Genomic DNA, 14661 nt, shown 5'->3' on the forward strand with positions numbered 1-14661 from the left:
GCTGCTGTAGCTATATTCACTGCTTGCTACTCTTAAAAGTGGAGTAGAACCCTTAAAAAAATTAAAGAGCACAGCCGTATTGTGAAATGATGAAAGCTCGGCTGCTGAGATGAATCAAGCTAAATTAGAAACACACCAAAGTCAGTGAGTTGTAATTTATAGGCCGTGTGACGGTGCGCCGTCTGAGTCTTACGTTCAAAGATGACCGAACTCCTGTCTAGTACACCTCGTTGTACTGTAACTGCTAAAAGACTTCAAAATAAATTCCTAGTTGAAAAAAAATAAAATCAGGTGACACTAGTAACCACAAGGGCTACATCACTGAGCCCCTTGGAGGGCTATAAAAAAAATAATTGGCCATAGCTTGGTAACATCCATTTAATAATCAATACAGCCCCAGCTAATCAATACCATTGATTTAGAGTCATTGGCCACTAATAGAGAAATGATCTCATCACCAATTAGCCAATCAATACCTATTTAACACTTTGGATAATAGAGTGGAATGAACAAATCATCTTACAGGTTAATGTTTGTGTGTGTTTGCATGTTAATGCTTGCTTTTGTGTGTTGTAGGGCAAGAGTCACTCTATGTGTTATTACATGAGAGCAGTGACACCATAGAGACAGAAAACAGTTATATCGGAGAAGGAAACACTCCGGGCAACACAGAACAATGTGTTCAAAAGGTCCCTTAAGAAACCTTTACATTCTGCACACACACTTACACACAATCACCCCCAGCCATGTGCGTTTAGGCGGCACCCTCAACATGTCACATGATTTCGATCTGTTTCCGTCTTTGGGCCCACAAGAGGCATCAGTCATCCACGGTAACACACACATACACACGCACACATTTACACAACCAGGAATACAGAACACGGAGGTTGCCGAAGCTATGCAATAAAGAACATAAATGTGCAAAAACAATACAACTTTTTCTCATCACTAGAGCCAACTTACTCTAGAGATGGAGAAAAAAAGGGGGGCGATATTCAAAAACACAATCCACATCCTTTTTTTCCCCTTTAAGGATGATGAAAATCAAAGACTGCAAAAAAAAAAGAGAGAGAGAGAGGGGGAAAGGGATAGCCACAAAGATGTCTAGCATTATCTCTTTTTCTCTGTTTCTGACTTCAAAGACAGGATATGAAGAATTTACAGCAGTGAATCTTTAAAGCACTCATGGGATGTACTCAAATCGATGCTGCAGGCGAGACAGAGAGAGCTGGTAAGCTGGAGTCCCACTATCATCAAGACTCCAACAGTCTCTATCATCTAGCTGTCAAATGTCAGAACGGAAGCTAATGAAATGATGATAGCTTGGTCCATTAGTAAGCTCACCTTGCTCCATTTTCTTTATATTTCTGGACTCCTCTCTTTCCTCTCATCACTTTGTCTCATAAATGTTTGTCTGCCATTTTCATTCTCTCACATAAGCTCTCAATCTTTCCCTTGCTCCATCTCCGTCGAGACGGAATTGAATGATGGGCAGAAAACTAGACAAAAGGACAGATATACAATAGAGCAAAAGGCTGAAATCTGACATGCCAGCACAAGTCACAGCAGTCCCTTTTCACTCATCAGGGAGAACAACAGACAAATTTTCAAACAGGGAGCTCTGAAATAGGTTATTTTTTGTGTTTGGACAATCAGTAATCACAGGACAGGAACAAAAAACAAAGCAAAACAGAAAGACGGTCACACAGATTAACCCACTGGTCAGCTATACTCACCAGAACAGTGGCGACTCGCAGCACAACTCCCCTCATGTTATTTTCCAATTTCCTGTCTGTCAGAGTGCCATTCAATCCATGAACTGGATCCCACGTGGCCAGCTGCAATACAGACACACAGAAAGACACCAGACGCTTAGATTCATAGAAATCTTAGACACCAGGTTGGCTTTACAGAGCAACAATCAAGAAAGAAAAATCTGAATGCAAGCAAATGCCTGAGATTAACCCTGAAAAGATCACAGTGAAAGCACATCATTGTTGTCTAAAAGAAACTAATATTTAACTCAGAATAGAAATGAGATGTGTTGACGTGTTTGTTTTAAGTAATAGACAGCAGCCTCATACTGTCCAACATAAATATCAATCTACCTACTGCACATTTTATCTTCCAATGTCCCACTTTTGGCTGTATATGCATGTTAAATAGTTTTTTTTGTAAGACACTAAGGATTATCTCTGGTGCACTATAGTTGTGTACTATAGTAGTTAGTTATTTATTGTTTCATGCACCAACAAGTGCCCTCAACCCTAAACTTGAGGCACCAGAGTGCACAGGTGCAGTGGAGGTGCATATTTTAAACATGAGCATGAACAAAACATCTTTCATTACAGGCAGATGACTCCGTCCCAAGCACTACCCCGTTCTCTACAAATTTAATGAATCACACCAAAGGTTCCTTTCCTGAAACACAGCTTCTTGGAATAATTTATCCAGAAGAACTCATCAGAATTTAATAACATTTTCACTAAATTATGACTAAATCATCATAAAATGAGCATTAAAAATTAACATCAAAATGAGGATCGTCAGTGTCACCTAAATCACATAGTAAATACAACTTTTTCTCCTCCAGGACACAGTAAGCCTGACAGTTTATACAGGTAATGATATGAATGAAAGAGTTTAGGAGATGTTTGCAGATGGTTTTCATTAGAAATTCCTCTTCTTTGTGTATATCATGAACAGTTTGCACTGAATGTCAAGAATATTGCCCTGTAATCTTTTTTTTTTGGGGGGGGGGGGGGGGGGGGGGGCATTATGCAAAATAAGAATTTCAACTTACTAATCATGGGTGTTCATGCAGACTGTTCCAATTAAAAATCTTTCTAGGAAGCCACTCTTCAGCCACATTCACAGTGCTTTTCCAGAGCTGGATCACCTCACAGTTATGTCTGATGTTTGGAGATTTCCATTTCATATTCCCACTGACACCCAAAACTGGTGCTAGTTTATGAACTTTCAAAAACAATCAAACTGTTCACTTGTTCATGGGGCCCCCAAATGGAAAAAGCATGATCCAAACTAGGTACAGACAAGGCTTACAACTACGCCCAAAATCCTAGATCCATACAGTTTAACCGTGCTGACTAGTGATCTGCTCAATCAACTAGAACACTAACAACTTACTTAAAAGCCAGTTGTTCATGCAAGATAAAACAAAAATATCTTCATAAATGCGCATATGACAGCTCTGTTGAACCCAGTTTAAAATTAACTGCATGCCTTAAAAAGATGTGCTATTTATGTATCATGGTTTATAGTTAAGCCAGCATTTTAAGCATTTTTCTAGATCATTTTCAGCCACCAAAATTATGTAAGCAGCGAGTCGTGTATTAGATAACATATCATCTACTTTAGCCCCTTGATTAAAAGATTTAAACTGAAAACCTAAACCACACATGAGTGTAAGTGACACACTATGAAGTGTACCTGTGAAAAGGGCAGTGATTTTCTTGTAAAAGTGCTTCGTGATCAAGAAAGGCCTCTCTGTCTATCAAATTGCATCATGAACATCCAGTCTTTTCCCCTGGACCACATTATTTAATCTGTGTGCTGCCTTATGCTTTCAATAAAATATTGTTTTTAGCTTCAAAGATCAAACTAGCCTGCTTTCCCTGTGGAGGGAGAGGCAGTCGGAAAAAAGAGAAAGACGTGATTTAGCTGTCTGCTATTCAGAGACAAACACACAATCACGCAACCACACTGTGATACACACAAAATTGCACGGCATGACTTGTGCTTAAAAGCAAACACAAACACGCCAGAGCAGCAGAGGGCATGCTGCAAAGGGAAATATGGGATAATCCATTTTTCTAAAGCCCGAAGTTAGCATTGAATGTGCAGTTCTCTGCCAATTCTGATCAATTCCCTTATGGGACCAATACTAATACTGAACTTCCTTCTTTTTCATGTTCCCAAATTTACATTTCATATGTCCTTGGAAGTTTTTTTCTTGGTTTTTTTTTCAGAATAGAAGGCAACAGTTGAAGTTATTACAGTAGAATTACTTTTGCAGACACTGAGCGAGTATGTGAGTCAAGAGCGGGTTTTTCACCAGAAGTCTGTAATAGAACATAATGACTGTAGTACTTCAGTTGACCAATGTGAAACAGCAAGATAGTAAATATTTCTATTCTTTCATCCCTTTACACATTCATATAAACGTGGTGTTTATTTAAATGTCCTCTCCAACCATGGTAGAACCTCCACAGGTCTTTTTATTTATTTAACTAGATTCAACCTGGCCCTGCATACGCCTGTGTCCATGTACTGCATTGACATGTTCCGAAGATTCCTGTTGCAGCTAAGTGATGACAAATTTTATTAGTACATTAAATTTGCTAACTGTCATAATTTCAAGGACAGCCCTGCCTAGCATCAGCTTTAACTGAAGTCTAATCAACCATGACAGACAATGCCAAGTGCAAGATATATTGTAAAATGTGTGCTACTTGCTTTTAAAGACTTTACACAGCCATGGTACTCAATTATCAAACCAGATTCGAGCTGTTAGGACTCACTAGGCATGCAAAGACTCTTTGACTGACACCCCTCTGAGTCTCTTTATAGCCTTGTTGCACCTTGTGGTGGAAAATGACACCTGTAAATATCACACAATCATCATTCTTATTTGTACAATGAGTCCGGTGGCCTCACATAATTTACTACACAGTGCTGCCCACCTTCAATGTTGAAAGCACCTGTGGGGGTGTGCAGGGAGTTTAACAACCCTGTTGCAATTAGTGTTATTGTAATTATCATTACAGCATAGTTGTAATTTCAAACAGTAAAATTATACGATACACTACTTGTCGGGCTGCATTTATGTAAGTCACACAGACAAGGCCAGGTGAATTATATTGCATGCTATCCTTGTTGCTGCCTACAGGGGGAGATGTGGAGCTAGAATGCAGGACTAAGCTCTATCTCTATTTCATAATGTGCAATAAACAGAGGTATTTGTAATCTTCTGTTTCTCTGAAGACGAGCCAACTAACTTTGATTTTATAACAGAAAAACTGCCGCTGTCTTCTTCTCGCTACAATCCCAATGTCAATACAATCCTTGAGCATGGTGTGTGGATGTGTGTGCAGACCCTACTCTCTGGATACAAGTGCTGCCTTTCCAGTCATCTCAGTATTTATGTGTGCCACGTATGTGTGTGTCTGCCAAGAGTAATAAACCTACAAATCTGGTAAAAAGGGTCAATATAAAGTGAAAAAAGAAACAAAGGACTCAAGCACAGGAGAGAGACAGGATATATGTGAGGAGAGAGAGAAAATAACCAAAGAGAGAAACACTAAGGGAGGCAAAAACAAAGACGGGGAGATACTGGAAGCACACAACACACAAACAAGACGCTGATATGTGGTGAGCGGGCATGATGAGAGACATTGTAAAATGTGAATTTACAGCACAGCAGCTGCTGTAAGTGCCTGTAAAAACGTGAGCATGTATAATCAATAAAATATTAGCGGTGCAGCCAAATGCCACCAGGAGACCCAATAGTGCAGGGATGATCCCACTCTACTTTCATACCTGAGCACACCTGCAGGAAATATAAATCCCTGACAATAGCACATATAATTCAAACAGATCAAAGCAGAAAACACTATGCTGTAAATTGGTTAAAAATAAACAACAAAGGAACATAAATGTATACATTACCCAGAAAATTATGCAGGATAAACAGACTTTTTCAGTGACATACGCACATAGACTGATGCATACACACTGGAGTCACACAACAAATAAGCCACATAGCCAGAGACACGGATGCAACACATACACACATAAAGTACGCCAGGAAAAGTGACATATGTGACAGGAACACTATAGAACACTGACAGAATGTAGATTTACAAAAGACAGATTGACTGAAAGACAACTCTTCTAGTACCCTGGACAGTGGTGACAGACAAACAGTGCTGAGACCAGAATTGTTAAGTGTGACCATGCAGTGAGAAGTGTTTTTTTTTTAAATGAAAACTGAGAACAGAGGTAGATAAATAAACCGTGACAAATGCAAATTGAAATGGTATTGGAGACCAGTGACTGTCATTCGATTGTGTGGTCTATTTAAGGCAAAAGCCCTGGGGAGGAAGTAATGAACAGTCAAATGTAAATAAGTGAACCATAGCAAGCATACCTGCCACTGCACACCGACTAGCACAGAGGTGTTCAGCACTGAGCCTGAACCCTTACATTTCAAAGTAAGTGAGACTGTAGAAATAAGAGATTTACTGATAAAGAAGGGGAAAAAAACAAAATCAAAACCATGTGGCTTTGTTTTATTAGTGTTTCCCGTGCTGCCTATGGAAAACAGTAATAGCCTTCTGTTGTCATTTTTTCCTTAACCCAAGGAACTTGCTGTTGTGAGCAAGGTAACATACACTTGTGTAGACCATGTGTTTTGTCGTGGCTGTGAAGTTCAAACTCCCTTCACTCAAATATTTACATGATGAAATCATTGAAACGTGCCTTAATCACAAAAAACAAAAACTCTGATGCAATTTAGTTCTTTCATGAATTTATTATATCGGTAGGTCTTTTGACAATATGATAAAATCTGTTGGGTGAAAAATATACATGTATCAGCGCAAGTATTTTGTTAAACACAATTGTGGCTAGTTTCATTTCACTAGGGGCTTTTAATAGCTGTCCACAAGTTTCTGGCTGTATCTCTGACCACTCCTCTAGACAGAATTGGTGCAGTTCTACTAAATTTGTAAGGCTTTCTGACACAGACTTTTTTTTAAATTGCAGTCCACAGATTCTCTGTGGGGTTTAAGTCCAGAGACCTGTCTAAAACCACAATTCTCGCCTGAATTAGCCATCTCTTTACCACTTTTGATGTGCGTTTAGGATCATTGTCGTGCTGGAACACCCAAATGCATCCAAGACCTATCCTTCTGGCTGATTGTTTTACGTTTTCCTGTAGAATGTGGAGGTATTTCTCCCCCTCCTCCTTCTATATTTCATTTACTTTGTCTAGATCCTATTACTACCACCACCATGTTTGAGCATGTGTTTTCCTCCTGATCATGGCAGTGACACAACTGTATCATGCACTTTACAAACAGCCGTGCTAACATGCTTTCAAACAATTGCTTGCACAGTTGATTTTGGAATCTGTAGCTGCTTAAAAATGGATCCAAGTGACTTTGCTGACTTGCTGAAGTCTGTGATTTGTTTTTTTCAGATGTGTGCTGAACTCCTCATGCTTTTCCGCTGTGATGTTTGTGGCTGAGTGTATTGAGTGTGTCGAATGAGTCTTATTTAATTTGGCTCAGAGAAATCAGCAGCTGTAGTCAATTATAATTACTCATTCACAGTTAAGAGGCAATATCACTAAGAAAATCCAATTAACACAACTGTCTATATCATCAAAACTGCTAATTCAAGCTCCTGTATGTACATTTTTGACCCAGCTGATCGTTGTCATTTCCAGATGATCTATAAAAAACATATGAAAGAACTAAAATGCACAATTGTTTTCTGGGACAATAAACAATGCTGAAGTGCCAAATACCTTAGCTACAATGTTTGACTGCACTTTGCAGCTGTGAAAAGAGAATAGGTAAGCTATTACAGAAAAGTCAGCAGTGAGCACTCTGCAGCAGCCTGCACTATGTCCTGCATTCTGCACAGTGTTTAGCCATAAGTCAATAAGATTAGGTGGAACACATCAATCAACAAAGTAGAACACTACAGTAATCACAGTGGCTATCAATCAGGGTCTGGCTGCTTAGCAAATGCATGTGGCCTCACTTAGTCTTTCACATACACTTAGGGTGAAAACACACACACACACACACACACACACACACACACACACACACACACACACACACACACACACACACACACACACACACGCTCACACTCACACATTATGCATTAAAGGCACATCTAATTTTACTCTTCCACTGTCATATGGAGTCAACGATGATTCAGTGACAAAATGAGTCATTGCCAGCCACTGTAATTAGTAGTTTAAGGCCGAATTTTTGAAGGTGATGAAGGTGAATGAAACTGCTTTTTGTAAACATCTACTTCATTCTATAGCAGAACACCCTCAAAGATCAAATGTAATAAACTGGAACTATGCATCCATAGGTGGAAAAGATCATTTTAAAAGCCAGTTAGGCTGCAACTCTGTTCATTTGCTCTTCCTGTCACTTCTTGAGTAATTACTTTGTCAAATAGAAACATTTATTCATAACATTGCTACAATTTACATCAGATAGATGCTATAAATTATTTAATGCCCTTTAACATATTCATCTGATATATTTCAACTTCTTAGAGGATCTTATACATACTTATAGAGATGAACAGGTTTATTTTAATCATTACTGCCTTCATTTCCTCATCAGCCATTCATCCATTCTTTATAGATGACAAAGAGGAAATGAAGACAGAGACAGAGAGAGTGAGAGAGAGACACACAAGGAAGTAAGTCGGCGTGAAATGAAAGAGCATCTGCACTATTTGAACAAAACTGAATTTACCTGAAAATCAACACAATACATATTTATATTTGCTAGTTTTCATTAAACAGGTGAGTGTAAGGACAACCTTTTAATGTGTGTGTATGTGGACATGTATGAGGAGCTAAAATGGCAGCCTTGCAGAGTGGCCCATTGCCTCTTATCTTCACAGCTCCAGATAAGGGCTCATCCCAACCCCCCGACAGTATGAAATAAATGTGCATTGTGGGTGTGTGTTTGTGTGTGCATGTTAAGTGAATGACCCACTGTGCCTAGACCATTAGAATGTAGACTCAGGCTTTTAGCATCCCACAATGCCTTTCTTGCTATTCCTCTGGCACTGTCTCTATTTTCTTCTCTTTACTTTATTCTCTCATTTACTGTTCACTCTTCTTTCTTCTTCTTCTTTTTTGGACAGAGCATTCTTTCTCCTTGCTTCTTGCCTCTCTCTGTGTATCTTGGCACAATTTTTCTTGTTGCAAGTTCAGATTCAGCGCACGCATAAGGATATCTGAAGACCTCCAAGCAAATGTGTTGACCTACATGACCTATAACTCGGTCAAGTAATCAGACAAGTGGAACATATGGGAAAAAAACATGTCAATGTTTCTCCATAGTTCATCTATTCTAAAGGCCGCTAGAGCTATTTAGCGTTAAGTAAGGCTCTACAAACTGTAATATATTCATATAAAATTTTTTACAAGAACAATGAACTTTATTCTTTTATAGGATCCATGTACTAGAAACTGCTGTTTCTACTTAAATTAATGTAATAGACTAATTTTATCCCTAAGTGAGTTTAAATATTTGAAATATACTATGTGGTAAAACACTAATATTCCAAATGTGGTCAAATATAAGCTGCAATCATAACACAAATCCCACCTCAACCACTGTATATAAAACTTGAAATAGAAATTTATTCAAATAAGCTAATGATTTCTCCATAATATAATTTGTTTCTACAAGTATTGTTAATGTCAATATCAGTTAAAACTACAGTCAGTGATACTAATCCAATACATTTTTTTGGTCAAATTCACTAAGTATCTCCTCACAATACCTCCAACTTGCAAACATGAGTGTTTCTGAATAAAAGTCTTTGAGAAAATTCTAAGTCTTAAAATGGGGAGTTGGATGAATTACTTTCTGAGCATTCAAAAAATGTATTAAAGCTGTCAAAGAAACAGGACTAGCATATTGACACGTCTCGCTTTGCATTGTTCGAGAATTTTTTTTTCGAGAATTGAATCTGTCAGCATGTGAGATTAAGTTATGGTACTTTCATTTCATAACAATAAAAGTAATGCTAAACAGGATGCAATTTAGTGTGGCTTATTTAGAGTGTTAAGTTCTCTATGTAAAACAAATATGTGCAGAGCTTTCTATAAGCGACTGCTATTAGCAAAAACAACCAACCACTCATTTAAGTTCAGACAGCTATTTTATAATTATTCATTTTTGATTCCAAGAAAATTGCTTTGATTCACAGGTTGTGATTTGCTGTGCATGTACATTTCCCTACCACGAGCTTCCACTTCAAAGCAAAGCAAGAATGATGACAGAAAACGGGGCTATCTGTCTCCATCAGTCCCACCCCCACAAGACCTATGTGAATGTGTGCTTGTGTGCACAGGCTCAGCTGAGAGGTCGTGTCCCGCTGAGTACAGAGCAGAGAGTCATCAGCAGTGTTTGACAAATATTAGCAAAATTACTTATGACAAAATACATTAACAACTGCACTGATTGCACACACAGGGGACTTTATCGTTAGACGAGTCACTTCGAAAGAGCACTGGTGGGAGCAAGTAGATGATTGTATAGTGAACAATAAAAAGTCCACTAAAAGCTCTGCATTTTTCACTTGCACCACATAGATGTTTGTTGGCTTGATACATTAAAGAATGAATGAACAAATAAATGAATTATTTTCATTTCACAATGTGATTTTTGCAGCAGAAGATGACTAGAAGTTTGGTTGATTAAGTAGATTCACATGATTTCATCTTAAGTCAAGATTTTGGGCAAAGTTTTGTATGTGGAGAATATTCTAAAAGAGCTGTGGTTAAAACACGCTGTCCATTAAATGAATCTTATTTATTTTCATTGAATAAAAATGTATTTATGGTTCTAATAAAACAGTGCATTGATTATTGTGGTGTGTCTTGATAAACCTTCCAGTGAAACTGTCTTTAAATAAATAAGGACTAATAATTCTTCATAATAAAATTGCTGATCACTCAGGAAGAGTCATAATTTATGTATTATTAGCTATTTATTGAGTGGGCTAAAATGCACCAGAAGCTGTTTTTTGTATTGGTTAATAAGGTATAATTTTCATGAGCATATTATATTTTTGAAAAGCCAGCATGCTTCACAAACCCAATTAGTATCTTTTTCATTTCTGAGCTTTTACTTTGAAAGGGTAGTCTAGTATCAATCAGCCAATCACACACACATCCTGACACAAGACACATGCCAAATAAGCAGAATGGAGAGACACACACTCATGTTTGCCAGTTCCAGGACAACTGAAGATGAATCAAAGCACAGGCCATGCTATGCTAGCTTACTCTACTCTCTTGAAAGCCAGAATTCAATGCGTAATAATGTCTGCAAACCCATCAAGAAATGCATTAGCGGTAAAATGCTTTGTTGACATCATATGCGTTCCTTTAATGCAGCCTTGAAACTCAAACTGACTGATGTGATGACAGCAAAATGAGAAACAATACAACATATAGCATCCGTTAATTGTAGCTTTTATTTTTTATGTGGCTCTCAGTGGGAGTCAGTGCTTTATCTGTAATAACAAGTAAACAATATAATTTAAATACATCTTGATTTGTTGTTGTTGATATCTCTCTCACCAGCAGCTGATGTTATCATTTTCCAAAAGCGATAAGCCGGATTTTGTGTCTCACAGCAGGAAATTGTGTTTTCATTTTTTTTCTTTTCATCTAGACTTGATGTTAGTTCATATTGTTTATTGTTTCCTCCAGCAATTTGTTTTCATTAACATATTGAAAATATAAGACAAAAGAAAATGGAGCGGAGAGATAATGAGTTCAAGGTCAATAGAGTTGAAACAAACAGTCTTGTTTGTCTCTCTTCAGAGGTCACTACTTTCACATACATACAATCCTGGAGATTGAACCTCAGGCCAAACTAATACTTGCTTAACCCTAACTCACAGTAAGAGCACCTGCTTCTATGCAAGCAGTCAGGGGAACCACAATGTGGCTTTGTAAACATATTTATGTCCCGACATCATGGGTCATACATGTATACAGGCACACAGACACTGCAGTGTGTGTATTTCAGCATTGGTAGGCCATGATGACCTCATAAACAGCCTACATTACTACAACACTGATAATAAGGGGATATACTTCAGTTGTCTTCCCATGTGTTTGTCCACCTCACCTCACACACACACACACACACACACACACACACACACACACACACACACACACACACACACACACACACACACACACACACACACACACACACACACTTAGACCTCAGGCACTTCAAGAGATGTCTAACCACACACATTTAAAAGTAATTGGACCATCGACCAGTGCTGTGTGGGGGCCAAAAGAGTCATTTGCTGTTACAACAAACCCTTTCACTCTGCACAATTCACCCACCCATCCCACACACACACACACACTCATTTAGATGAACACAAAGTGCACATATAAACACACACACTAACAGCATGAACGTATCCTCTAGCCTAAATGGCATCTTACACTCACTAAGGGGTGCTTTGAGATTTCATACATCTCTCACTTTCTCTCCCCGTGGCAAACACACCGAAGCACAATGTGCGACAAACTGTGGCCTTTGGTCTAACTGTTACATACATGACTCGCAGCGATTCAAAACACAATCGATAGCAGGTAACATTTGGACACAGCAGAGGTGGGGAGAGTGTGTACGGCGCTGACAGAGATTAGCAACTGCAACAGAATCAATATGCGCAGGAAGTTGTAAAAGTAAAACAGAAATATCTAAATAAATGCTGTCAAAAATGCTGTCGTACACTCTACCACAAATTACTGCTAGTAGACAAAAGAGCAACTCCCCATGAAATTGGACCAGGGCAATTGTTGTATTAGCTGCCACACATCTTCCCACCCTACATCATGAGCTCCACTTGTGGAGGGAGAGATTTGATTTTGGGCTTTCTAATGCAGTGCGATATTGAACTGTTGCTGTAGACTACTCTTAGCTCCTTGTACTTTATCTGCCCATTCTTCACCAGGAGCAAGGAAAATGCTATTGGAATTTCCCCCTTCATTCAAAAGCGATCTCTTCTCTCTGAGCTAACCTTATTTCACCTGCTCAGCACTGTTATGCTGCTTCCAGCCTCTGTCGCTCTGTAACCCAGCTTCTGTTGACTCTGCCAAACACTCATATGCCTGCCATTGCAGTAAAGAGACAGTAGCCAGGCACGAAAAAAAAAAACAGACAAGCTGCTGAGCAGTTTCAGTCTCCCACTCTCTCCCCCAGTGCCCCCCTTCCCAAACTCCCCTCCCCTGCTGATGAGCAACATGTGTGTCAGTGCTGTCTCTGAACAGCTTGCGCACCAAGCCTTCCTTCTGTCCTCTCCCCTCGCTTTCTTTCCTTCAATCCCTATGCCACCCTGGTGGTTGGTAGGCATGTTTTAAGAAGAGCAGCTAAAATGTCCAACTCTCTCTCCCTGTGTGTTTCTGCTGTCTCTCTCTCTCTCTCTTCTTCTCTCTCTCCCTCTCCATCAGTTGACAAAGAGGGGACAGCTTGTTGCAGCAAGCAGTCCAGGCTGCACTAGTATCAGTGCTCTGCACCACCAGCTGCCTAATCTCCACTTCATAGTCTGTGTGCTCATCCACTCTGCCATGAAAACTAGTTCCAAGCATGCAGCTATTCTATTCTGCTGCTGAACCACATCTCAACTAATTGCATAGATTCAATCATCTATTATTCATTCTGTCCTTTTGACTTATTCTATTTTATATTTTTACTCTTTGTTGTTTTTCATGTGATGAAAACATAACAAATAGAAAAGTGCATACCATTACAATTGAATTGTGTCTTTGATAATGAAACTACTACCTGGAAAGCAATTATGAAATATGAAAAAGCCACTAAGGCATAGTTCTGCCCAACTGCTTACTTCCCAAACAGAACAGGATTTCAGGAAAACAATTACAAGAGCAAAAGAAATATTGCTGGCAAATCACAGATAAACTGTATCAAGTGTAAGCTAATGATGCAAAAGGCAACATGGTCCATTACAAATGGCTCCCTTTTTGTCCCCAGAGAGGTTGTATTATCTTTTCAGTGCACAGAAAAACTAAATAGCTATTGGTGGTGGCTTTGTCTCTCTCTAACAAAAACTTGACTGGCCTAGAAACTTTAGATCAGTCAAGACTTTTGGTTAAGAATGAGCTTATATTTATCAGCATATACTGCAACTATAAAATTCTATAAGACCAGTACATGTTGAAATATTGTAAATTGTAGAAATCTTACAATAGGTCTTCAATTAAAAAAAAAAAAAGTTTATCTCAACTGAAAACACCACAAAACTTTAGAAACCTGTATTTATACATTCACAGCACACATTGTATCGCTCTCAATGAATGTCCTTAATACATCAGATCACTAATTCAATGTAGGACAAATGACCATGAAATTCATACACAACACTGTACATAAAATTATCTACATGGTGTGATAACTCTATAAGAATCTGTTAACAGGAATCATCATGAAAACACAAAAATCTAGAAAACCAACGATCAAACATGTAGTGTCTTTAGCTTATCTAATTTTATGGTACATAATGTGTTTCAGTATAGCTTTGTGTCTATTTAATTCTAATTCTGAACAGCTTTTGATTTCAAAAAAATCACCTTGGGTGCCGTTACTGTCATTCAATCAGTTAACTCCCCTTGGAGTAGCTCCATAGGTAACATCAAATGGAATAATAGATGACAACTGACTCTCACAGGGCCTTACTTTAAAGGACTGCTCAAACTCAGTAGTCCCAATTCAACTAGCCTGTAAGAAAGTAAAGTCTTTGTATATTATTTTATTATGAAGATCTTTTTTTTTAGCTTGACATCTATATATTTGAACTGTCACA

At 38.5% G+C, this 14661-nt stretch overlaps 1 protein-coding gene across 1 annotated transcript in view; it reads right to left on the bottom strand.

Annotated features, from left to right (window-relative positions):
• The window catches only part of grid2 (glutamate receptor, ionotropic, delta 2), a 537930-nt gene that overhangs the window by 118544 nt on the left and 404725 nt on the right, over positions 1-14661 (bottom strand). The window contains 1 exon segment of the mRNA XM_051950360.1: positions 1740-1841. Coding sequence (XP_051806320.1) covers positions 1740-1841 — 102 coding nt within the window.

This window comes from Acanthochromis polyacanthus, chromosome 7 (genome assembly GCF_021347895.1).
Source record: "Acanthochromis polyacanthus isolate Apoly-LR-REF ecotype Palm Island chromosome 7, KAUST_Apoly_ChrSc, whole genome shotgun sequence".
Taxonomy (NCBI): domain Eukaryota; kingdom Metazoa; phylum Chordata; class Actinopteri; family Pomacentridae; genus Acanthochromis; species Acanthochromis polyacanthus.